General features: G+C 37.3%; 1 protein-coding gene across 1 annotated transcript; it reads left to right on the forward strand.

Annotated features, from left to right (window-relative positions):
- The first annotated feature begins 12,365 nt into the window (after positions 1-12,365).
- On the forward strand, positions 12,366-27,153 carry ENC1 (ectodermal-neural cortex 1). Its single transcript, XM_014061473.2, has 3 exons — positions 12,366-12,652; positions 18,372-20,173; positions 23,855-27,153. Exon 2 carries the CDS (start codon positions 18,384-18,386, stop codon positions 20,151-20,153), a length of 1,770 nt encoding a protein of 589 aa, XP_013916948.1. The 5' UTR covers positions 12,366-12,652; positions 18,372-18,383; the 3' UTR covers positions 20,154-20,173; positions 23,855-27,153.
- Positions 27,154-27,545: the final 392 nt, after the last annotated feature.

Consider the following 27,545-nt stretch of genomic DNA (forward strand, 5'->3'; position numbering starts at 1 on the left):
CTGCTATTGCTATTGCTATTGCTATTTCCAGCTCAGTGTAATGTTTATGGCTGGCAGATTAGTGGAAATTCCCATTGATCATACCAACGTGACTTTTGTGCTAGGTTTGCTGAAGGAAGCTGCAGCTAATTGAACAACACTGTGCCATTCATTGAGGGGAAGGATCTGAGCTGGACAACTATCAGGATTTCATGTGTAAGCCCTGATGATAATTTGGAGGTCCCATCCGAAGAATCATGAGATCAAGAGATCCAAAAACTCTCCAAAACAAAGTTAGAGGAGAGCAAATAATAAATTACTGTACTTTTTGGAGATGCAAAATTGCTTAATCCAATTGTTCAAAAAGGCCTGAGAGATAAGCTGGTAGGGCAAATAACCCCCCAATCCTGGAAGAGCTGTACCAAAAATTGTTCATGCAGAAATTTATTTCATCAGTGTCTTTGCTCCCCAATGTGACATGTGGATGGTTTTGTAGCATTGGTATGTCATTGGTAAGAATAATACATAATCTCAGATGCTCCAAGATTATTACCTGAATCTATATTACACTTTGCCCCAATTCCCGAACCTTCGTTCAACTGTTCAATACTTTGACTAAGGACAAGAACAATTTTATACTATCACCCATATTTGTACTTTTTAATTCAATTCGAAAACAGCAGGGGGCACTCTTGCATTGTCAAAAAATCTAAAGTGTCATTACATTTTCAATAAGGTTGCTGCAAAACAAAAAAAAAATTAATACAATCCTATTCTATGTTTTCCTTAGGTTAGATCCAGCTCTCTTGAATGAAATTCCCCCTGAGATTTGAACAGCTCCTATCCTGCTGGTGTTTAGAAGGGTCTTAAAAACCTGGCTCTTTGCCCAGATCTTTAAAGAGAATAACTGATGCCCCCTCCTCCTTTTTCCCTGTTCCTTTCTTTGCCATGGATCTCCTTATGTCTTGTGCTGTTTTTTGCATGTGTTTGTGTGTGTCTGCTTTTTTTCTGTTGTTCTTTATCTTTAAACGTTTTAATGGTTGTAAGTGTATGCCCAAGGTCACTGGAAATCAGGCAGCATACAAATTTAATATATTACTATTATTATTAGTCATAATTTAAATATATCTGACTCTCCTCACAGGATAGAAAGAGTATTGATGCCTTTGAACTTTAGTGTTGGAGAAGACTCCTGAAAATACCATGGACACCAAGAAAACAAATCAAAGCCAATCAACCTAGAATTCTCACTTGAGGCCCTAATTATTCTTTCTCAGGCACAACATGTGAAGACCCATCTCTCTGGAAAAGGCTCTAACGCTGGGAAAGAGAAAAAAAGAGAAGAGGGTCGCCATTTGCCGGTGAATAGAGTTAGTTGCAATGGTGATGAGTGCATCATTGGGAGACTTAAAAGAACTGGTTAGGCTTGTCAGATTGTCATGGAGAAAACTCACCTACTCAATGGCACATAGTCAATTAATCTCTCTATACTTAGCGAGCATTCATTCATTCATTCATGCACTGGAAACTAGTTTTACCCTTTCTTTCTGCTAATAATTACACTCTGAATTTTGAAAGCAGCTGAGGCACAAGGCACAAAACTGCTTTAGCGATTTCTCATGTTTGGCAAAGGTGGGTCAATCATTAGGCAGAACAGGCTCTCTCAAGCAGCAGTCAATACAGAGAGTCTCTTGGCTTATGGCCACAACTGAGCATTTCTATTGCTAAAGTGAGACAGTTGTTAAGTGAATTTTGCTCGATTTTATGACTTCTCTTGCCACAGTTGTTAAGTGAATCACTGCAGTTGTTATAATTTAGTTAGTAACGGAGTTGCTAAGTGAATCTGGCTTCCCCATTGATTTTGCTTATCAGAAAGTCGCAAAAGGTGATTGCGTGATCCTGGGACATTGCAACCTTCATAATTATGAACCAGTTGCCAAGCATCTAAATTTTGATCAGATGACCATGGGGATGCTATGATGGTTATAAATTGCTTTTTTCAGCGGTGTTTAATGTCAAACGGTCACTAAATAAACTGGGGGAATATAATTCTTGGTCCCATGGACTTCTGCATGTCACCTAAATTAAGGCTTAATTTTAACTCTGAACTTAATTGATTTTGGGTACAAATGGGTTGAGGGTTCAAGGGGCATTTACAGACATTCAAGATTTTAATTATACCTTGTGGCTTCAGTTATCTCATTCTGTTAGGCTACTCTAACTCAGTGGTGGGTTTCAAAAATTGTTCGAACCTACTCTGTGGGTGTTACCTCCTTTATGGGAGTGGCTTGCCGCCCATGTGACCGGATGGGAGTGGCTTGCCGCCCATGTGACCGGATATGAAGATGCTGATGACACTTGTCAAAACCATCTTAAATTACCTCACACACAGCACTGGCATGCATAAGAATATGATGTAAGCTTGTTTTTTAAAAGGCATCTTTGGTTTGCGTTAAAACAACTTCAACACATGCAATGTTCTGATTGCACCACAAACGCAGTAGTCATCCTTACCTTTCACAGAGGCACCGAGTTTTATAAATATGAGCATGATAGTGTAGAATAACCATATCCAAGGACCAGTGGTGGGTTTCAAAAATTTTTGGAATCTCTTCTGTAGGTGTGGCCTGCTTTCCGGGTCCACTGGTGGAACCTCTTCTAACCGGTTCGGTAGATTTGACGAACCGGTTCTACCGAACAGGTGCGAACTGGTAGGAACCCACCTCTGCTCTAACTATACTTCTATGTTAACATACTAAGTCACTTACTGCTACTTATTTTCCCTCCCTCAATTTTGTCATTAATCTACACTACCCCCCCTGCCCTCCCATTTTATCCACAAACTCTATATACATTAAAAAATGGGACATCTTAGACCAGTGTTTGCCAACTGTGACAATCTATAGGTGTGTGGACTTCAACTCCTAGAATTTTATAACCAGCATCGCCATTGATGACAATTCTTGGGAGTTGAAATCCATGCATCTGAAAGCTGACAAGTTTGAGAAACACTCTTTAGGTAGTAAAATGCCCTGTGTTAATTTTCAGACTTGGATATTGGGAGATTATTTAGAGTTCATAATGTCTCCTGTAAAATGAACAATAAAATAATTTTTATGTCTCTTCTTTATTTACAGCCTGTGAAGAAGGAAAGGCAGAAAGAGGGACGGAGGGGGAGAATGTGCATTAAAATAAAGATTTTAATTCACATTCATAGTAATGCAAGAGTGGGCCATAGATCATTTTATATATTGTGCATTATATAGAAGAAACACAAATATTATTGTGGAACTTTTGGTGCTGTCTGAGCTTGTTTGTCTGTTTCATTATCCAATTAGGTGACATCCTCAGTGCCAAAATATTATTGAATTGGTATAAATAATTGTTATCTTACAGTAAATGTGTTTTACTGTATATTCCAAGTTTTCCACAATACATTTGTTTTATTCTAATAATAGCAGGGTGATACATACCGTTTATGCAACCTAATTTTACTAGCTATATTTACTAGCTAAAATATTCTTCTGTTTCTTTAAAACTCACTAGCAAATTAAGTATGGATTTTAATCTGTATTCTGTAGGCCTGGTAGCAGCACTTTACTCAGCTAATGGACTACTTGAATTCCTGCTCTATTAAACTATGCAGAAGATAAAGGAAGGGACAGTCACCAGTGCTTGAAACTAGTGTATAAGTTTTGAATGGCATCCTTTTTGTTTGTGCTACCATATTACTCAGATAAAACAAACCTCACAATCTATAGGCAGAAGGTTTAGATAGAGAATGTCTGATTTGAACCTCAAACACTCCTGCAAGCCAGAGAGAGTGGTTGCAATAGTTACAGGCATACTTGAAAGTTTAAAAGCATGTTAGAGCCATTCAAACAGGTTTTTGTTTTTTTGTTTTTTGCTGTGGAAGGGTTCACCCGTTCAGAAAATGGTTACAGTTCTGTACTTCTACCGCAGATGGCTGATCTTAGGTGTTATTCTGGTGTCAAACAAAATACTGTAGGAAGTTAGCACCCACTCTTCTCCTAGAAGAATGAATAATATTCTAGGAGATATTAAAAAGGCAGAATATTATATTTCCCTGGATTACCCCTGCATGACCCCATGAGAGTCTGACAACCAATCAGACTACATTTCATATACAGAAACAGGAAGCTTCAAGGCTGGGCCAAAGAGAAGGTATTAATCTCTCTCTTTCTCCCACCCATGTGCTTTTTTTGCCCAGGATCTCAAATCCTGGGCTTTGCTGGCTGAGGAACTCTGGGAGTTGCAGTCCACAAGTCTTAAAGTTGCCAAGGTTGGAGACCACTGCTCCATACCATTAGAGACCATTTTCCCAAGTAGTCTCCATGTTTCCAGAGCCTTTCTTCCCACTTGGAACTGAAGCCAGATGGATATTTCTTCCAACAATTCAGAAACTTTTCTATCTTTTATATTGGGAAAAACATGGCAGGATTGCAATAGAAAGACAATATTCCCTGGGCCACTTGTAAAATTTAGTATTTGAGGTAATTACCCAATGAATGCTTTCTAGAAAAAAAAATCCCTTGTATATCCGACAAATAGAAATCATATCCAGAATATATTTCCCCCAAAAGATATATAGTGTACTTGCTAGAGGTGCAAGAATACAAAGTCTGTGTAGCATTGTTGCTTTTTAATATATATATATTAAATATATATTAATTGTGGGGCTGTAGTTGAGAATGGAAGGACAAATGGAACGAAGTGTATAGCACTTTTCCTGCTGTCATTTTCCAGATTACCTTCACATCTATTCTCACTGGATATAATATTTATGCACTTTATTGATTAAAACAAAAGAGCTCAAAACCGCAACTCTGAACACAAACTGAACTAAGAGAACAAATATTAGAATTTCCTTCCTGCTCAAGAACAACTTTTGATTCATGATTTTTCCTGCCTTCTTGCCTACCTGATCAACGTTTGATATATGTATCTTCATATGTTATATATTTCTTTTTTCGGCCCTTAAGGAAAAGGTCAGGCTGTGGGTTTTCTATACATGCAAATCCTTCATTTCAATAAATGGCTTATGACTGACTCCAGACAACAAAACCAATCGTTTTATGTAATGGGAGACAATAATAGAACTGCTATCTAAACACAGATTTTCACACGGTCTTATGTAACCATTGCTTTCTGTCTGTATTTAAGTATCACCTCTTCAGTGATCAAATACCTTCCCCATTACAAAAAGCAGCCTTTACTGTTTTCACTTCCCAAACAGCTTTGTATTGAGCCCTTTAATTAAAGCAGTATGCACACATTTGCTCCCTATAGATCTTTTCTTTCAGGTGGGGACAAGTCTGGACATGCTCTGAAGATCCGTATATTAACAAAAGTACACAAATATAAAACAGCAACACTTTACTGTTTTGGGCAGCCATTGGATTTATAATTTAATTAAAATCAATTATCTGGTTTCCAAAACCAAACTTTCAGTCCTATGAAGGTCACAGTTTCACAGATTCAGATCAATAGGCAGCGTAAATGTGTTTTATTGATTATATTACAAAGCCCTTCAAGGCCCCAGTAGCTAAATGTGTGAAGCAATTAAGAGACTTAAATTTGCTACTCCTGTACAAAACCTAATACACACCTATGATGGTTATAACTGTAAAACTATTTAGCTACAACCAATAATAAATCTTCTTATGAATCAGCAGTTTCCAGTTGTTACTAATGTATGAAAATGAACATTCAGAAATGAAGTATTAACTTTGCATCTTATTGCTGGGTAATGATAAATATGCCAGCAATTTAATACATGGTAATAATCTTTTTTTTGTGTGTGAGTGTATTATTTTTTATGGACAGTAACATTTATATATGTACTATAAATACATTATTGAAGTTCTTATACAGTATTTAGCAATATGACTTTTGTTCTTAAATGCATAATTTCCTAAGATTGCTTGGGTTCCTAAAGACAGCATATATAAAAGGAAGACAATCAAATTAAAGCAGAATAAAGAGCATTGTGCTTTATTCTGCTTTAATTTAAATTTAAATTGAATTATTTGAAAATTTACTGTTTAAATTTGAATTTTCTTTCCAAGCACTTTCTCTGGAAAGTTCACATCTAATGCAAGATAGTTAATCTTGTCACAGGTTTTGATGAACTGCAAATTTCTGAATTATTCCAACGTTTTGGTACTATCATCCGAGGTGTGCCAAACTATATTGGCCTGTAAGTTCTACTATCATCGTCATTAGGTTCAATCATTCAGATCACTATGGGGCTGTGTCTCTTACATCAGCTTCCCTACCATCTGTCAATTTCAAATGGGTAATATTTTTTTTCAGAGACCATGTCATCTTGACACATAGCAGGTTACTTCATGTCTTTCATATCTTAACAGCATCAATACATTCTCTGTGTTGAGATAGCAACTTACTGTGTATGCTGTTTGTTCTTTAAACCTGCTTTTGAATAGTAACAGGAAATCTCACAAGATCATACGCGGAGATACATGGCTTTTAGAATATAAGCTTCCATTATTATTGGAAACTATAATTTATACTACAGATCTTATTTTTTTCTGGTTTTTTTTGGGGGGGGGTTTAATAGATTTGCAGCATCACTTGATCTCTTAGGTCTTGAGTCAAGTTGGATTAGTGATTTTGCATGATGGCATTATCTAATTCATCACCTGATTCTTGAATTGGTAGTACAATGTTTTAAAGCAGCTTGAAAGAAAAAGAAAGGAAAAGAAAAAGGAAGAGAATAAGCAAGAGGAAGTGCTTTCTATTGAATTTAACTAGACAATTACCAGACTGTAGAATTATACTTCTGAATCATGTTTGCCCTGCACTGTAGTTCCTATAACTTGTCATTTTTGGCTTTATCCAGAACCAGATTGTGATAACATTGTCTGATTATTGTAGTTTAATTTTTGTAAATATTTAAGAGCCAAATATCTATAAGCTTATTTTAATGAGAGAAGAGTATCGTTTAAGCATGCAAAAGGACCTTCATGCACATTATAAAAATAAGTTCATATTTACAAGAGATTGTACTTTGGTATGACTGGGTCTGTGATCAAACCTTGCTCCCTCTCTAAAGTTATATTTTCAGATGTCCATTTGCCATTAGTACTTTACATGTTTAGGGTAAAAAATCTCAGTTGTGCAGCCAAAACAAACAAACCAACAAACCAGAACCAACAAACAAACACAAATGTCTGAAGATTTCAACCTGGCTTCATAGAATAAGCAAGGAGCGTGTGTTTTCAATCAATGGCTCTATGCCTGCAATAATTTCTACTGTAACACCTTCTTTACCACTAAGTCTAGGTAGAACAACCTGGGATTGTGCTGTGGTGATTGCCTTGACCTGGTTCTTGCTGCCTAATTTTATTAAGGGGAGGGCCTTCTCTGTGGCTGCTCCGGCCCTTTGGAACGATCTCCCCTTGGAGATTCGGACCCTCACCACCCTTCTGGCTTTCCGCAAAGCCGTCAAGACTTGGCTATTCCGGCAGGCCTGGGGCTGATGAGTTCCCAGCCCCACTTGAATTGCTGTGACTGTTGTGTTGTTTTTAATCTGTTTTGTGTATCTTGTTTCTGTCTTGTTTGTTTTTTGTATTTCCCCCTTCCCCACTTGTTTGTTAGCCGCCCTGAGTCCCTCGGGAATAGGGCGGCATACCAGTATAATAAACAAACAACAACAAACAACAAGTATTTATTTATTAAAATATGCTGCCATTCCTAAAGGCTCTGAGCAAAAACTTGAACACGTGTACCTGGACAACATCACAAAACAACCAAACAACCAAACAGCTACAGGTTCAACAAACTACTGAACTCCTGGCTATGTTTTCAAGGACTTGAAAGGTAGAAGCTATGCAAATCTCTCTGAAGATGTTGTTCTACTGCATTGTTTTCTTTTCCTCTCTTCAACCAAGGTTATAGAAGCAAGGCTAAAAATGCTTTTCTCTTTCTGGTAATTGAGAAATGTAATAGCATGTTAAGCTCAATATCTGGTTGTGAATCTAGTGAGGCTTATGTCTTCTGAGGCATGTTACCAGATTATAACGTCCACAAAGCACAGATTGACACCAAAGAAAATGTCTCTTTGGTAAAGCATATTGAATTTACTGAGAAACATAAACTAGCAAAGAAAACATGGGCAATTGTTAAGATTTGAGAAAAGGATTAGGCACAGGAACAAAGAAATAATAGGAAGGCACAACCATGACGGCCATTGTATCACAGGAAATATAGCTCTGAAAGAAACCTGTCTGTCTCCAGTGTGTGCAAAATAAAATCAACTGCTAACATCACTTTTGCACAAGACGTCCTTGGCGTTTTTGATTGTTTGCTGCATTCTGGAAAATTTGACGCCACAATTTTCAGGTGGAGGACTTACGTTTCCTTTCATTTCTTATCCAGATCCAGGTAATGCTTGTAGTGAAACAAAACAAAAAACACAATAAACGTTCCAGAAACTACTACTCTGTAAGTTTTACCTACTAGAGATAGAGTCAATTGGACTTCAAATCAGTTGTAAGTGCATTTATCTTGAAGAAGCTTTAGCAAGTTTGCATTGCTGGAGGTTCCCATTATATAAACTTTCAATGTTCCTACTACATATAAAATGAACCTAAAGTAAATTCAGTCACAACCAGGGCATGGAAGCAGTCCAGGCCATTCCTGGAGGTGGGAACCAAGGAATCAAAAATATGTAAGATGTTATAGTATTGCAACATAGGTCCCATACTCTTTATGTGTGTCCCAATCTTGCACGCAGACCCAAAAGGGGCAGAGATTGCAATTTATGTATGCAAACTTTATATTAAAGTTATGTAGTTTTCCTTCTTATCTTAACAATGTTCAAGTATTTGAATTTAACAAAAAGCTCGGACTGTATCTACTCAGTGGTACTGAAAGCAGGAGCTATGTCATGCCATATTACTTTGGTGTGTTTTGTTATAGAGATAAGAACTAATTAGTTTGCTTCTCCTAAGAATCTACCCAGTCTATGCACAACTCTGTATGAAAATGAGAAGCATCTAGCTTTAAAGAAAGTTTTGAAAGATAAAGATACACAATATACTCAGAACTTCCTTAAAGCAAAAGGAAATGAAAATAAGCAACCAATAATATTCAGCTTCATTTGAGTAACACTGATAAATGCAGTTACACAAACAGTATGTACCATGTTACCATTGGAATGATCTTACAGAAATACATTTGATTTAAATACATTACATTTTAAAATGATATAAAAAAGTACTCTTAAGTAATTTGAAAAAAGTTCCATTAAGAATACATATGGATTTTATTTTTGTTTGCTTTAGTACATTTTACAAGGACAAATTTTGCTTTTAAAAATGGCTTTTAAAACAATTCTTTATTACACTTCTCTTATTAAAGAGGCAACGTGTGTTCCTGCTCAATAGAAGTGCCAACTCTTTATGTGTAGCTTTGAAGCCCAGTCTTAATTCTTATGACTCTTTTTTGTTAATAAAGACTACAGTTCTCAAACAAAAGAAAACTTTTAAATAGGGGGTTGTTTTTTTGGCACTCCTTCAAATGTCCTATGCAAAAGAAGAGTGATGATTATTCTTTTACAAATCCTACCATTTAAAACAATGGGAACATTTATGGTGCTAAATTGAAGACATCTGTACCAAGCAGCACTATCTAAATTAGGGACTAGATTTTCATCACTCTCTCTGGAAAGCCACAAGCATGGTCTAATTTAAGTTCAATGTAACAAAGCTTTAGCACAGAGGAACATCCAGAGATTTTGATAACATTCTGGTTCCCACTATTATAGTATACCCAGCAGCCAGATCCATAACTGAGATTGATTTGAGATTATTTTTTTACCATGGCAACGGAAATAAATTTGACATCAATGGACGCATGTATTAATATTAGATTTCCATATTCATGATTTTTTAAAGAGTGCAGGCTCTGTAACATTTTAATGTCTCTCTTTCCTTCTTCTTTTGACATTTGTTTTAATATTTGGGTCAGTCAACTTATTTATTATATTTTACCAATTATAATAACTGAGTCTTTGGATATCTAGTACCTAGTTGATCCTTGCTATGGTGTTTTGTTGTATTTTAAATTGCAACTGGAAAAAATAGAGAAATTGGGAGTGATAGATATTATTTTCTCCTCTAGTTTTATGATCTTGTAAGGTTTTTTTTTCTCTCTGTAAGGAAACAAAAGTCTTGCCAATGAGCCAAGTGAAATTATGAACTTCCTCTTGGGAGAAATTTAGACAGTCTCATTTTGCTTCCTTTAGGGCTATTTTTATACTCTAGGTGATTCACCATCTCCCAGCAGACATAAGGGAGAGCATCTGCATTCAAGCTATCTGGATCCTAAGTACTTTAACAGTGTTTAGTCAACCATGCAGTATAAAGCAACAAGTTTCTTGCAAACTATTATAGGTTGTAGATTGCTGATAGGCTAATATGACTGCACTTGGACTGATTTGTGCTTAGCAAAAGTATGGCTTGAACGATGTATTGAAAACTCCCAGGTTCCAATCTGGTAAGAGGGTGGAAAAGACTGATAAAATCTCCTTCAACCATATGTCTAGATTACTGATAATCCAGTAAGAACATTCAGCTATTGGCAAAAGTCTGGATCATCTGTCACCTAAATGAGCTCAATTCTTTTGACCAATGATTCTTTTACAAGTTTGAAATGTGGTACAATGCGCTTATAAGCTAAGTGCACAAAAACACATCTTTCCCCTGATCATCTTCCTTATTCTTCTCTATACCTGAGTTTACCCTTGTCATGGTTGTTATAATCACTGCTCAGTGAATAAAGCAGAATCATCTAGCACATATAATCTTTATTTAAACGAAATTTGTATATCAGCAATTGCATGATCTCTATAAATGCCATATGCTAAACAAACCTAGTGCATACAACTTGCTAAGCCACAACCCATAGGTTACCCAACAATTGGGTTCACACTATGCTTTAGGTCTTGTTAACTGGATATATGTATGAACATGTGTATGTATATGTGTGTGTGTGTGTGTGTGTGTATGTATACAATTTAATGCTAGTAAATAATATTGAACTACTTATTATGAAAGCAATAATTATAATGATGTGGATTTGTTTGAACTTTAAATGTTGTATAAACCCAAGTTGTCAGTTTTATACAATTTATGGCCACCAATAGAAAAATAACTGAATTATGTATCAGTTATATCTGTTTAAAGCATCAATTTTGCATTTAGACTCCATCACAACTTTATAGAAAATAAAAACCAGATACAAAATTTTCAGGCAACACTTCCTGATTTATGGCTTAATCTTCTATGTGAACTTGATTATGGCCTATTAAAACATGGTTAAAGAAAACATGGTTTATCCTGACATAAAATGCCCCCCAGGTACTATTTCTTATGCTAAGTTTACTCTAATATTCTTCTATGAATATGGAACCTGATAAGGACCGAATGATCATTTTGTTCAAGAACAAGAGTAGGAAATATCCAGTTCCTATTAACTGCAGTATATTAGATGCTTAGAAGTAGCAGTTTTATTCTCTGTTGAATTCATTGGAGATTATGGATACAGTGTGTGTGCAAGTGTGTATGAACACTGTATTCTTAACCTCCAGTGAATTCAATTGAGAATACAACTCCTGCCACCTTTAAGTATGTATAAAACTGTGCCTAATTCCAGCGTTGGGGTTGCTTTGCTAAGAAAGTTACCTTTTATTTTTATTGTACACCTTTGGTATTGAACGTAACTGGAAGAAAAATAAGATAATGTCCGAGCTGTGTGTTCGTTATGTTTAACAGGAAGCATAAAGTAGGATGTGTGTGTGTCTGTGTACCGTTTTTCATTATCCTTCTGTACGATTCTGCACTTGTGTGTTGGACTACAACTACCATAACCTCCCAGCTAGAATTCATATCTGAAAGGCACCCCGTCGACGAACGCCGTCCAACAATGCCTGCGTTCTTAACTGCAAAACAGGCTCTTCGGCACGAAAGAACCTGGGCCCTTCTGCCCGGACGTCTCCCACAGAGAAATCTGCGGAACGTGCACGGGCCGGTGTAAAAAAAAACAGAGCCGGGATGTTCCTTCACATCAACGCCGCTTCCGAGCGAAAGGAGAGGAAGCGCCTCATCCACATTCCCGCCCGCACCTTTTCTCTCTCTCTCTCTCTCTCTCTCTCTCTCTCTTCCTCTCCCCCGGGTGATACCCGGGCGACGTCCAGGGACTCTTTCAGCAGCAGAGCCAGGCCCCGCCCGCCTTCCTCCCCGCCTCCCACGTGTCATTCACTCTTTGCATCTCGGGCCCTCCCCGCCGGCAGGCCCATATACTCTCTGCTTCGCACTCGCCGAGGCCACAGGAGGAGCGGCGCCCCTCCTCCTCGGCCTCTCTGCCCGCCTTCTTCACAGCAGCAGGAGCGCCGTCGCTCCTCTTCGTACAAGCGTGCGGAGTCAACCGGGACAGTCGCCGAGGAAGGACCGCGCCGCTCTTCTGGTGGCCGGGAGGGGAAGGCGGGCGCTCTCGGTCTCTCCACGCGAGACGAACGACTAGGGAGAGCCGCCCGCTGGATCGTGCGCGACGGAGGACAGAAGCTTGGCTCCCCATGCCGTGAACTTGCGAGGGCTCCCAGGAGGCAGGATCCGAGGAAGCGGCGGCTGTAAGTGGGACCCTCGCGCGCCGACCTGTTGCCGCAGGAACAGGTTCGCGCCTAGGCGGGCGTGATGGGGTGGGGAACCTAAGCCGGTTCGGCGAGCGCCGGTTGTGGGTCTTTGCCGGAGGGATAGCGGTGGTGGTGGTGGTGGAAGAAGACGCTGCTTCGTCTGCAGCCTGAGTCTAATTACCCCACAGCTCGGCGTGGTTCACTCAGAAGGAATCGCTGCTGAATCCATCGCGATTTATTGTATTGCTGAGCGGAGGGGCTGCAGCGGGAGACCCGAAAGCGATTTTGTTTTCAGTTGCAGGGGTCTCCAATGGGTCGCTGAGAGGCGGTTTGGACACCCTGCAAAGAGTTTTAACGCTAAGGGAGTACCGAAACTACTCTTTAAAAAAAAAAAGGTGCGGGCTCAGAAGGTGCAAATCCTAAGCTGGTTTTTTATTTCCCCTGCACTCGGGTCGACCTTAGCCTCTCCAATGCTTTGCGCTTTAGAGGACTTGGGTCGGTGCACCTCCAGGCAGGGCGCATTTGTTCCTTTCCGTCCTACAGGAAGGAGGAGGGCCAGAGGGGTGTGCTGCTGGCTTCCTTCCTTTCCCAGGGCTGCCTGCCTCTTTTCTCTCTCTCCCCCTTCCACTTCAAAGCGAAGAGAGGGGAAGCGGGAGGCAGCCGTTGACGGAGCTTTTTGTATTTCGTTGAAGAGGGGCGCACGTGGTCCGCTGCTCTTCCGCGTAGTTGCAGGGGGTGCGCGTAAAAGTAGGGAAGAAGTGGGGTCCGAGCTATGCCCGTTCAAAACCTCTTAGTTTTAGACTCGAGCACCATTTGGTCCTCAGAATTTAAAACAAGATGTGTTGAAACAGGATGGGAAAACTCTTCCTTCAAATACACATTTTTATTCCCATCTCTTGTAACATTGTAAAAAAATTTTTGGAAGCTTAAATTTACCAGCTTAAAAATAAATGTTTACACCTGTCTGATGTTATGGAATAAAAGAAACCAGTGATATCAGAAGATAGTAATTTAAAAAAAAAACAAAAACCGGTAGACTTATGGCTCATCCAACTGTTTCTAGTGAATAGAAATCCATTAATTATAGCAATGGAAAGGGGATAGCTGCATACCAAAATTAGCAAAATAACAGAGCAGATTCTTTACCCAATGATATGTGTGGTGTAGTATGATAAGCTTATCAGTATTTGCTTAGTAACTGAGCCCACCCCTCTTACAGCTCTTTTGAAGTCTCAGCCATTACACAAAGGAAGTAAAATATTTGCTTCTCTGGCTTTTTTTTTTCATAATATGTTGGCATATTGCTGCATTGAAAAACAGAAAATTATTAAAAAGATACAATGCACATACTAGATTGGCTGCTAAAAGATTTTTAAGATAATAAAAGCTATACAATTTACAAGCTTGAATGTGCTTGCTTACACTTGTGTGTGCATGTTTTTGAATAATTTTTAGAAGAGCTATCCAAATTCAGAATACTGGAAAATAACATTCCAATAATGTGTTTCTATGTCTCTCTTTGAATGAAGAAATAATGGTTATAGTCAGTTCTTTGATTACTTCCATTGACTTGACCACACTATCAGATTGGTTTGGGAACAAAGTAAAGCTTCCAAATTCAATAATGACATAGTTTGTAATTCCAGAGGTTGAAGAACAAATAATGAAGGATAGCCTTGTGCTATTTGAAAATTACAAATATTTTGATAGATTAATGTTGGAAACAGAGGATAAAATTTGTCTCACAAAGTCATTTCTTCTAAACTAAGATGTGAGTGGGAAAACATATTAAGAGCCATCAGTTCTGTAATTATTCCAAAGAATTCTTAATATATAATAATTCACACTTCAATTCTTATGTACTCCCCCCTCCACCTTTATGTTTAATTGTGTCTGATTTTCAGAGACTGCTTGGACAAATTCCTGCAGTTTCCTTGGAAAAGTTTTTCAGGAGTAGTTTGCCATTGCCTCCTTCCTAGGGCTGAGAGAGTGAGAGTGACTAACCCAAAGCCATTCAGCTGGTTTTATGCCTAAATTGAAACTGGAACTCACAACCTCGAGTTTCTAGCCTGATGCCTTAACCACTAGACCAAACTTGCTTTCTGTGTAGCTTTGGCTGTGAATAAATCCCACCTGGTTTTTGGGGGGTTTACTTAAATCATGTATATGGCTCAACTGTTAATTTCAGTGTATTTTAGATATACAATTTAACTTTCATAAGATAAATTATCTGAATGGCATTGCCTTTATTTGATGGTTTGTTTGGTGTTGTAAATAACTTGGTAGAACTATTTATGGCTTAGATTTATAGCACTGGAAGTGGCTATTCAGATCATGTAGTCCATACTTAGACAGTTTGCAGTGATAGCAGAAAGTTTAGCATGGACTGTTTGATAGATTGTGGGACCCGGAAATGTCTAAATAATAGGGAGCTTACATAAGGAGTGTATTAGCATAGAACCACATGGGAGACAATCAATAAATTGCATTGTTAAAAGTCTTCAATGGTTATTGCAGTAGTCTTTTTGAACCATTTAGGAAAAAATTGCCTAAGCACATATTAGGAAGCAGATCTTAGAAGAAATTACTACATAATTAACAATATATCAATGTTAAGGTATATTTTCATCTTGTGTTATTAGAAGATTACAAACAAATTTGCAGCCTTATTCTAACAGAAGGTATGTTTGGATTAGCACCTACAACCTCATAATTTGTTAAAAAAATTACCTGGAAGTGAGGTGGGAGAGGATTATTCATAGGGATTTTAACTTTGTTTTTAAAAATGGGAATAACATAGCTGAAATAAAGCAATTCATGTGATTGAGATTCTTCTCTATAAATGACCCAGGACTGTATATTCCCATGCTATTGGGGAATTGTAGGTGTTTCAGTCCATACATATAAATATAGATTAGTGAAAGTTAGCTTAGTCATAAGAATCTTTTAATTCATAGGAAATTATTTTAAGATTTTAATTTATATGTTAAACTGGGTACAACATACATATCATAGCTGTGCTGTTGAAATCCGTAGTAGCCATTAGAGCTGGCAACAAAAAGCTACAATACTTTTCTTTGCTGCTATCTAGTGGTCATGTGCATTTTGCATTGAAGTTGTAATAAGTATGAAGTATACATTTGTGGTATACTTCACCAAATTAACAAACATCCCCAGTGATGGGTAGATTTATCTTTTAACCATTTCTTTAAGGTAAGCATAGCAGATATTAAAACAACCACATTTTCCTCCAAGGATACAAAATATTTTTGAAAATAAAAAAAAATTGAAAAAAAGAAAAGAAAAATCCTTTATGGTAGTAACTAAGTGACCAACAAGTCAAAAAAATGAGAATAATTGGCTATCTAAGTGTATCATTGTAGGTATAACAATTGATGCTTAATTGTTACAGATATCACCTCATAATAGTTTGATTTTTCATTTATGTAATTGATATGGCTGCCCAGCTCTCTGACTGTAGCTCTGGACAGCTGATATATTAAAAACATGATAATGATAAGTAGTGCCACAAAAAAGTAAAACTTATTTCTCCAACTTGTATTACTTGGTTTTGAATAAATATTAGACTCAAACTGCAAAACTTCTAATCTCTTAGCAGTTTCTAAACATACGTAGCAGTGACAGCACCTTTACAAATGACAAAATACTAGGGAAGGGTGCTGTCACAAAGTAATACTAAACAGAAAAATTTGGAGAAATCACATGCTTCATTAGAATAGGTCCTACTTATTCCTACATTCTCACTTTCCCTATTTGGTCATCTTTTCCCTGAGGAAAATGAGGCATTGTAGTGAATTGAACACAGGCTTTCTGTCCTGAGCTTATTGTCTGTTACCCATGTCTAAGTACTGACCAAGTCCTCTCAGGTGTCATATCTGATTCATCACTAAATAGCAGCTTAATGAGTAGTTCAGTTTCCTTTTGCTAGTTTCTGTTGACTTTTTCTGGTCTGGTGATGGGCAGACTTGTGGGAAAGCTTTATGGAGGTCATGCCAGATTATATTTTTGTCTTTCTTCACTCCTTCCTTGGTTGTGGAGATAGTCTTTTTCTATGGGCAGTAGTGGTTTCTATCACACCTGAACAGGTTGAACCTGTGCAGCTGGTAGGAACATCTCCAGGGGACTTCTGATTCTGTTATGAATATAAGAGTTCTCCATCAGAGACAACAGGATATTGTTTCCCCTGATCATCTGCTTGCCATTCCCTTGCACATTACTTGTTTTTCCAAATTAGGACAACATTCTTAAATGTCTACTTATAAGACCAGAAATTACAAATTGCAGGTTTCTTGTCATAGGTTGAATCATTGCCTTATCAAATCATTGGGGTTGGAGCAAGTATAACTTCTGAACACACAGAATGGCTCCTTCAATATGTGGTAGATTTATTGAAGCAGGACAGATGACCATATCTTGAAGGGGGGATAGAAAGGTGATTTTTGTCGAATCTTAATTCTTCTGGGACAGCATAGCTGGAAAGTAAACAACATTGGCAGATTCTGTCAATATCAGCAGAGGTGTTTTTTTTTTATGAGGAAAATTTTCACTGGCAGAATTGAAATTTTGCTCCAGAAAAATGGTTAGGCTCACACAACATTCCAAACCAGAATGTTATTTCCTTTTCATTTAGTGTATTAATATGAATCCAGGTGTCAGTGGCAGCTTAGTGTGATTGATTAGTTCAGAAATTGTGTCTTATTCTCCTGGCATCTTTGTAGTAGTTTTAAATTCTGAATTTATTCTAATGATTTCACCTTGAAAAAACTTTGATCCTGTATAGTTTAGGTAAGCATGTTCCATATTGAAGTTTTGGGGATTTTTCTCTCCTTCCCCAGCATTGGTGGAAATTCCTATTTACTGTAGGATTTGTTTTCCAGTCAGCATCTTGTTCCTTTTCATAATTTTTGGCCTTTTGCTAAATTGGTGGGAATAAAGATTCAAGAAATCTGGGATATACTAGGCTGAGAAACTCTTTCAGCATATAATTAAATCACATGTGTGCCACCTTAAAGTATCTGTTGCTGGAGAGATATGTAGCTTTGAGGTAAAAATCTACTGGTAACATTATAGTAATTAAAGCAAAATATGCTGGGAATGATCTATTTGTGTCTTAACTTTTTACATATTTTCATGCTGTGGGTGGAATTGGTTTTATCAGACTATAATCTTAATAAGGTTAATTTGTGGATGCTTGTGTTCCTTAAAGTATTCCTGACTGTAACGTCCTTGTTGCTTGTTCTACTATGATTCAAGGCATAAGCATGTTTTTAAATATGTGTGTCAGTACATAATTATTAAATCAGCTACTGTATGCTGGAAAGGTGTGGGAAAAATTCAGACCTGTCTTTTTTTTTCACCCATTCTGAAACTGCCACTTATATCGTTACGAAAGTGGGAGGTCTGGTTTGCCAAGATAATCCTGCTGTCTTGAGCAATTATTTTTAGACTATGCCAGTTAAGAAACATATAGTAGGAAAAACAGGCATAGGATTGGATGTCCTCAGCTCCTGTTTGATGTTGCTTAGCATATTCTTGTGTTTTGCAACTGTTTTTTTTTAAACCACAATTTTAAGTTTTGGAAATAAACTCTGTAGTCAAAGGATAGACTTCCCAGTAGATGTGTACAGGTAACTTATTTTTAAAACATTCTTGTATTTTGATATTTCTTAATCATATTTATTTTTTTAACATTTAGGTGTGGAAGAAAATGTCAGTCAGCATGCATGAGAATCGGAAGTCTAGAGCCAGCACTGGCTCTATAAACATATATTTATTTCACAAATCTTCATATGCTGATAGTGTCCTCACTCATCTGAATCTTCTGCGTCAACAGCGTTTATTTACAGATGTACTCCTCCATGCTGGAAACAAGTCATTTCCTTGCCATAGAGCTGTCCTAGCTGCCTGTAGCCGATATTTTGAAGCTATGTTCAGCGGCGGTCTTAAAGAAAGCCAGGCCAGTGAAGTCAACTTCCACAATTCCATCCATCCAGAGGTTCTAGAACTTCTTCTGGACTACGCGTACTCTTCAAGGGTCATCATCAATGAAGAAAATGCAGAGTCCCTCTTGGAAGCAGGTGATATGTTGGAATTCCAAGACATTAGAGATGCTTGTGCAGAATTCTTGGAGAAGAACCTTCATCATACCAATTGCCTTGGCATGCTGCTTCTGTCGGATGCTCATCAGTGTACCAAACTTTATGAGCTCTCTTGGAGGATGTGCCTTAGCAACTTCCAGACCATCAGTAAAAGTGAAGATTTTCTCCAGCTTCCAAAAGACATAGTTGTTCAGCTGCTCTCTAGTGAAGAATTAGAGACTGAAGATGAACGATTAGTTTATGAGTCTGCCATGAACTGGATTAACTATGATATAAATAAACGTCACTGTTACCTGCCAGAATTATTGCAGACTGTGAGACTGGCTCTTTTGCCAGCCATATACCTAATGGAAAATGTAGCTACTGAAGAGCTTATCACCAAGCAAAGGAAAAGTAAAGAGGTTGTAGAGGAAGCAATCAGGTGCAAATTGAAGATTCTGCAGAATGACGGTGTAGTCACTAGTTTATGTGCTAGGCCTCGAAAAACTGGACATGCCTTATTTCTTCTGGGAGGCCAGACATTTATGTGTGACAAATTATATCTTGTCGACCAAAAAGCAAAGGAGATCATTCCAAAAGCTGACATTCCAAGCCCAAGGAAGGAATTCAGTGCATGCGCAATTGGCTGTAAAGTCTATATTACTGGCGGTCGAGGATCTGAAAATGGAGTCTCTAAAGATGTTTGGGTATATGATACGCTTCATGAAGAATGGTCCAAAGCAGCTCCAATGCTAGTTGCTCGGTTTGGCCATGGTTCTGCTGAACTCAAACACTGTCTATATGTTGTAGGAGGTCACACAGCAGCCACTGGTTGTCTTCCAGCCTCTCCCTCAGTATCCTTAAAACAAGTAGAACAGTATGATCCTGTGACTAATAAATGGACAATGGTTGCCCCACTTCGAGAAGGAGTAAGCAATGCTGCTGTAGTCAGTGCAAAGTTAAAACTCTTTGCTTTTGGTGGTACCAGTGTCAGTCATGATAAGCTTCCAAAAGTACAATGTTATGACCTGGGTGAAAACAGGTGGACTGTACCAGCCACTTGTCCTCAGCCATGGCGATACACAGCTGCAGCTGTTCTCGGTAACCAAATTTTTATTATGGGTGGAGATACTGAATTCTCTGCTTGCTCAGCTTATAAATTCAACAGTGAAACTTACCAGTGGACCAAAGTGGGAGATGTGACAGCTAAGAGAATGAGTTGCCATGCTGTTGCATCTGGAAACAAGTTATATGTTGTGGGAGGCTACTTTGGAATCCAGAGATGCAAAACATTAGATTGTTATGACCCCACACTTGATATGTGGAACAGCATAACCACAGTGCCCTATTCGCTAATCCCAACTGCATTTGTGAGCACATGGAAACATCTCCCTTCTTAACTGCATGTGTGCTTATACAGGTGAGAAATTGCTTATTGAAAATATAAGTGGCTATAAATTCACTTTTTTTATAAATCAAAACTGCATATTCATTTGAATAAACAGGAAGCAAAAAAGCTGGCATGACTCAACCAGTGCATGAATAAATATAATAAATAAATAAAAATATCTGTTTCATAAGATACTTTGTTCATATATAAGAATTATCCTGGTTATCCCCAGTTAAATAGTGTATGAATTGGTCATGCACAAGTATCCATATTAATACATCTGTATCTATCCATGATTATTAATTTATAGGCTTATTTATGTAAGATTGTTCCTAAGGCAATTATGGGTTCACATAGATATATTTCCCTCCCCCCACACTCATTTGCAAATGATCTTAATAAAATGCAATCTAGGAGAAAATCTACTTAATTAAAATTATAGTTTTCTCACATTTTTTCTTTTGTTCAGCTATGTCCTATTCTTTTAAGACTTTGTTGCCATATCCACACCTTACAATTTAAATATATATATTTTTAAATATATATCTATCTTTTGAAAGGAAACTTTATATGAAATATTATAAGACTATATCTTGGACTTTATAGAATTGGGACTATTAATAACTGAAGCAATAAGAATCTGCTTCCCCAGGGTGGGGTGGAGTTAGAAAAGAATTCGTATGTGCGATGGTGAATCATTCTGACCTTATGTTTAAAAGACATGCCAGTTAGCTCAAGTAATTTTTGGTTTGCACTTTGGGATGTTTCAAAGCCCATAAATTCAATCTGAAAGTTTAATGCAGTGGTTCAGGTGTGCACCTGTTGTGGGCAGGTGCAGTGTTTGTGATTTTAATGGATTGGTATCTACTTAAAACAATTTTGTTTGAACTAGCTCATCCAGATATCAGTATTTCTTTTTGCTACATTTTTTTTATTATTGATTTTCCTCCTGATTTTTCATTTTGAAACTACCAGTAAACCTTCCTTGCAACATATCCTTTTATTTAAATAGTGGCCAGCTATAAATATAAACCTATCCTTTTATCTATTTTTTATTCTTCCAGGATTGCAAGAGGTTTATGGCCTTTAGTAAGGAAAAGAGGAACCATTAAGTTCAGCAGGGCATGTTTCTGAGTTAGCATGCTGGGCTCAGATGCAAATTTTGCTTTGTTAGAATGCGTGCAGGCCATTTGTATTCATTGCTCATTGTGCTTGGGGTAAAAAAAGCTGAAAGGACTTCAAAACTTCAAGCCACATATTAACCAGCAGTATATATGCTCAGGTATAAATATTTCAGGGAACTTCATTTTAAATAGACCTTGCTTATAATTTATCCAATCATCTAGAAGTTTTTAATGTATCCATAATTCCAGTTGTAAATATTTCTTGCCATTAGTCTTTTCTTATGAGGTTAAAACTTTTGGTGTCAAGATTAAAAAGAACTAAGTAGCACTTGAAATAAAATCAGAACAGATTTTTTTGGGGGGGTAAAGAAGAAAACAGTGAGGAGGCCCAATAGTACCCTGTTTCCCTGAAAATAAGACCTCCCCAGATAATAAGCCCAATCAGGCTTTAGAGCGCATTAGCCCTCCCCATAAGTAAGCCCTCCCCAAAAATATTGCAACACCGCAGCATCCATGAGGTGACCACGCTTACCACCACCTGTACCTCAAAAATAAGACATCCCAAAAATAAGGCCAAGCACTTATTTCAGGAATCAAAATCGGGGAAACACGGTATATTGTAAATTGATTCATCAAAATACAAATATCCTTATCAGTATAATTGCAGAACTGCAATCTTAATTGTAAAGAATAGCTGCAATGCATGTTTTTATTCTCTATAAACCCATGACATATTTTTCTCAGTCAAAGCTTGATCCACATACATCGAGGCATTGTTCAGTACTTTTGGTCTAGGCTGAATTTAGATACATTTCCAGAGAAATAGTTTTATCCTTCTAGTAAACAGCAAAGTACCTGAAACTCTTCTATCAATCACACCCCCCATCAGTGTTAATATTCAATGTTTTGTATATTAAAGTTTTACACGGTTTTTTTTTAGTTATCTAACAACTTATAAGGTAGCTGTTCTATAATTTCCATCCATTGTCCTGGCAGACCCTAGATTAAGAAAAATTGCTATAAGGTGATAGATAGTATTGTTTCCAGTAGATGCATGGATTCAAATTTTTAAAATAAAATAAGTTACTTTTTATTTAAAAAAGGCCTCATTTCCATCTTAGTTTGGATTTTAAGAATATTTTATATATCTAATTGTAGTGTTTCAAATATCAAATTTCCTTACATCTGATAATGAAAGATTATCCTGTTATTCCTTTCAATATGTTTGTATATGAAAGACTTATTTTTCCAGGATAATCAAATAAGAGTTTACTCTCGGTATCGTTTTCCTCCATCCTCCCAACCTGTTTTACTTGGGCGATTGGTTAGTATAACTGAATCAACGTAACCAACCTGCAGTTTGCGCTCTACCCAGTGATAAAATTTTTATGTGTGGCTCCTGCTGCTCCATCAGTGGGAACAAAGGACCAGAAGAAAATGCTTCTGATTGTCCCCCAATCAAAAACATTTTTCTCCTGGCCCTTTCTTCCCATTAATAGGGCAGCAGGAGGCAAAAAATTTTGTGTGTGTGTGTGTGTTAAAAGAGTTAAGGAAAAAAAGTTAAGAAAAAAAACCCCATGAAGTTGCTTTGCAGTGTAAAATATAATATGCTTCATATTCATCTCAGGAGTATGTAGCTGATTGTCCTTCAGTAAAAGTGGTTTTAGTTTTTTAATATGCAAGAGATTGCAAATTGTGTCTATAGTATTCTTTTGCAAACTGCACATACACACCTTCTGTGATCCTGCCCAGTGCTTTTAAGGTGCACATGCACCTTCCAATCAGTCGCACCAAGTTAACCACCAAATTTTTACAATTGCACTGCGGAAATCCCATCAAACTTTGCTTCATATGTTCTGGCAGAGCTATTAATTGCTACTTTAAAAACCAGCATGGTGCCTGGTTTGAAAACCGGCTCTGAGCATAATGGAGTGAGAAGGTGGAGTACAGAAGCCAAACACTGGCTTCCAAAGCTAATATTTTGCACTGAATAATTGACGTATAGGAAAGGCTTCTATGGGGAGGCAGCGAAGCGTACTGCATTGTTACAGGACAAAGCCCCACAAAAGAGAGTTCTGCCATAATGAATAGCAGAAATGTTTTAAATAAGGGGATTAATATGTCTGCCTTTCATATTCTGAATCAGTTCCATTCAGGATCCTCCATGGTTAATAAGGCATTGATTGGTGATTCTTTTCTCCAACAAGCTGCCTTTCCTTCTGTTTCTTTGCTACTTGGATTTGGCCCATGACCAAAATGCCTGTCCCTGCTACTGTGCCAGCCAACGTTATGACAGAGATGTTGCATTACGTTATTTTCCCTCTTAACAATCAACTGTCTCTTCATTTGCAGGATTGATTTATTGCGTTCAGGCACCGTTCTCCCTCTGTCTGCCAAGTTATTAATGTTATTAAACTAGAGAGTTGCTGGTTACATTATAGAGGAATAACATACGATCAGTGAGGTTACAGCATCTAATATTTAAGATACATAATGACAGGCGTCTGTTTTATACACCTTTAAAACATATATAAACGTTATATTGCTCCATCAAAATGTTTATAATGTTTCTGTTTCTTTTCTTTAGTTTATTGCATTATAACGCTGAGTAAACCTGGGAACCAACTGTGGAGAAGTGGTTTTGATGAAGACATTTCTTTTTTGAATTTGAAGAAGATACCCTGCACCTTCTAAATTCTTAAAAGTTGGAAATGAAGGAATGGAAGTGGGAATATTGTTTTCGGTATATCAGCACATGGTTTAATTATGAATGAACGAACCCATGGTCGGGTCCTTGTGTTAGTAATTGTGGATTAATGTCAAGTTTAATAATCCTTTCAAATGGGAGGGGAGGTAGGGAGGGGGGATGAACTTTCCAGAGCTGCATAACACAGCACAACCCTCAATTTTCATGGACTTTGCTTTTTGTGTGCAAAATTTGAAATGGTTGTCACCTCCCTTTGTGACAGTTTGAAGTGTCAACAGCAGCTGCGAAGGAAGCATACAAGGGTTCAGCAAGATGTATCCTTTGTGAATGAAGATGCAGCTTTGCCCAGGGCAATGAGCTTTGTCCTAGGCAGTGCTGGGAGCATCAGTTTCAATTGGTGAGCTGCGTTGTGGCTCGCTCTTGAATTACTTTCTTAGGGAGCAGCAGCTCAATTATTAAAAAATAAAATAATTTTTTTCCCCAGCGTCTACGTGAAAGGAGAATGACTCTTCTTCCCTACATACATGCAATTTATTTCTTCTTGTATTTATTAATTATGACTGTCCTGCTTCTGAATTGTTACTTGTTGTAGATACAGCTATTTATTGTTCAGTGCTTGCATGCTGAAACAATGCCTGGAGTAATTTTCAAGTTATAAGGGCTTATCGGACTCTTATGTTTTGCACATTCTGTGATTTCTGACTTGTTCTGCTGCACAAAAGAAAAAAAGAAAAAAGCTGAATAATATTTCAGAGCTGGGTAGGGGTCAGAAATGGAACGATTTTACATTGCATATGTACTGAAGGACAAAGCCATGGAGGTTGTTTTCTCAAGCCATTGACTCCCTGAATTACACGTGTGCCCTGCTGATAGTATTTCTGTTACACTTTATTTGCCTAGTCATGCCTTCTGAATGAAAACATCTAGAAAGAGAGACAATAGCTTTTGTAGCTTTCTTTTTGTGCAGCCTCATCACTATTGGAAAGGGGACTGGAGGGAAATTCTGCAGAACCTTTTTTTCCTCTAAAATCTTTCCAATATGAGATATACAGTTTTGTTTTGTTTATTTATTTATTTATACCTGATCGAATGTTTTAATGTGCCATTTATATGACCAGGGGAATTTTATTCTCTTTAAGAGATGGGAAACCCTTGGGGGAAAGAGTTAGTGTCTGTTTAAATTAACCCCAATTCTCTTGGTTTATCTTCTTGGATTAAATTGGAATTAAAACCCATTCTCTACCCCCTCCCCCATTGTTTCTTAATATAATAATATATATCTATATTATTAGATATAATAATTAGGATGGTCAATGAGGGAGCTGGGAGTTGCTAAATTCATTTAATATATTGTTTTGCATTCATTAGCAATCTGAGCTTTCAGAGGAATAGTAGCTGGAAGTATCATATGTGGGATCCTGATCGATCAAAGGATTTTTAAATATCCTACACCACCAACTTATTTTTTGGCTTGAATGTAAAAGTAAACCTATTCAGTCTTTCCTGATGTACTTAGCCCATAGTTCCTTTGTTTAACTTTCTAGTTGTGCTTTTCATAAGAATTGGTACAGCCAAACAATATACTGCTACCAGTCTTCCATTGTGGTTGGTTGTCTTAATGTTGTGTAAGCAAATTGTTTTGAAATGCATGCATGCATGCTTATAAACAGTTATAATGATCACGTCTGCTTACATTTTGATAATATAGCTCAATTCTGACAGTTTACTGTAAAGAACAATTTGTGTTCATGGCACAATCCTATGTTTACTCTGAAGTAGGTTTTAATATCTTAACTTGAGCTTACTCCCCAGTAAACATGTTTAAGGATTGTAACCATTGGCGTTAGAAAGCTTTCTCATGTTGCCGTAAGTGTGCTCCCCCCCCCCCCCGGATTCTCAATATATATGCATTTCTTATGTATTATCTTAAGTAAGAAATGAATGTATGTGAAGTTTTTCAAATTGTTAGTTGTGGTTCTTAGCATGGGTAGCAGAGAGGATTGAAAGAAAGTCTGAATTATAAAACACATAAACATTGTATTGTGAACTTCTATTGATTTATACATTGTTGACTGAAGTCTAATTTCTTTGGTCAATCTGATCCAAAAATATTGGTCAGTTGCCTTCATTTAAGAATAATTCTGTTTCTGAACTCTGAATTAAATATCCAAGAGTGAAGTTATATTAATATTCATTTCACCGAGTTGTTTGACAACCAGTACATCGCTGTGCAAGTTAATGCACAGAGTACAGCTGCATTAACTTATGGCAAATTGGGAAATCTAAAAAAAAAGCTATCACAAAGCTCTTATAAAGTTCGTATAAAGCCCTGCCTGCAAATTCTCTCAAATATCTCTTAACTTACATTAGGATTGGAGGTATTACTGCTCCTATAACATACATGCAAATAAAGCAATTGTAAGTGCTAGCCTTTTGCATTCACTTTATATAGGAATTAATGGCTATTTGTGTGTGTACATGTAAAAGGGTGAAAACATTATAGTGAGAAATGACAGAATTCTGTTTGTGCACTTCTCCATGGAATTGTTGAGCTTAGACCGCAAACCTGTTTTGTAATACCATCCAATTTCCTGTAGTGTCTGAAGTTTTTGCAGTTGCATTTCAAAGCAGTAGCTTGCTTTCAAGTGCTTGGATTTACTTCATGGGTATAGGCAGAAGGGAATGGAAAATCAGGGTGGGCCTCTACCCCTGCAGGCGAATATTTTGAGCTCCTACTCTTTGAATCAGCATGGGAATCTTGATTCGTTACTTGGTGATTTCCAGTCTGAAAAAAATAGCCCACGCTTCTGAGACAAATGCGGTTCACTTAAGAGTGCACACAAAAACCTTGGCATAAGACAAGAAAGTTCTTCGTATTTTGTGGGCCAGTTGCTGTGGAAACGTTAAACAAAGGACAACCTACCACTTCTGGTATAATTGTGTAGCCCCTTTTCTTTACGCCTGACACCTGTCTGAATAAGAGTGATTAGAACTGAATAGTGTTCCTTGTCTGGCAACTGAAGATGCAGTTCACGTACAAAAATAAATGAAGTAAAATGTCTGTGTGTTTTTTTGTATATGCTACTACGTTTTGAGGTTTTGTAAAACTGCATTTTTTTCACAATGTGAAACTGAAGGTCAATAAATTATTAGAGATTTTCTCTTAAATACGTTCTTCTGAAGTTTTTATTTCTTAATAAAAACAAAACAAAAACGCTTAGCTCAGCGTATAAGTTCTGTCTTTATGGAAAGGGTGTCTCAAAATCAGGAGTTGATTGTTTTGTAATATCTGCTTTGGATACACTGGAACGTTCTTTGTTCCAATCTGTCACTCTTAACTGTGTATCAGCTTTTAAAGTTCAACAGCTAAAATGACAGGAGCTTTGAGATGATTCTGTGTGCCAGCATTTATAAACTTTCTGCCCTCAGTTTTTGAAACATGGCTTAAGAGACTGATACTACTTGAGAAATAAATTATGCAAGATAGAATTATTTCTGATGGATACAGTGAAAAATAACTAGTGCCTTTCCCTTTCCATACTAAATACACATTAATCTAGACTAGAGGTTA

This window comes from Thamnophis sirtalis, unplaced genomic scaffold, assembly GCF_051295495.1.
Source record: "Thamnophis sirtalis isolate CommonGarterSnake01/CBP01778 unplaced genomic scaffold, rThaSir2_p1.2 scaffold_5, whole genome shotgun sequence".
In the NCBI taxonomy this organism is placed as follows: Eukaryota; Metazoa; Chordata; class Lepidosauria; order Squamata; family Natricidae; genus Thamnophis; species Thamnophis sirtalis.

What these genes read in the sequence shown, in the direction of transcription:
- ENC1 (XM_014061473.2), top strand. Translation starts at nt 18,384, where the DNA reads ATGTCAGTCAGCATGCATGAGAATCGGAAGTCTAGAGCCAGCACTGGC.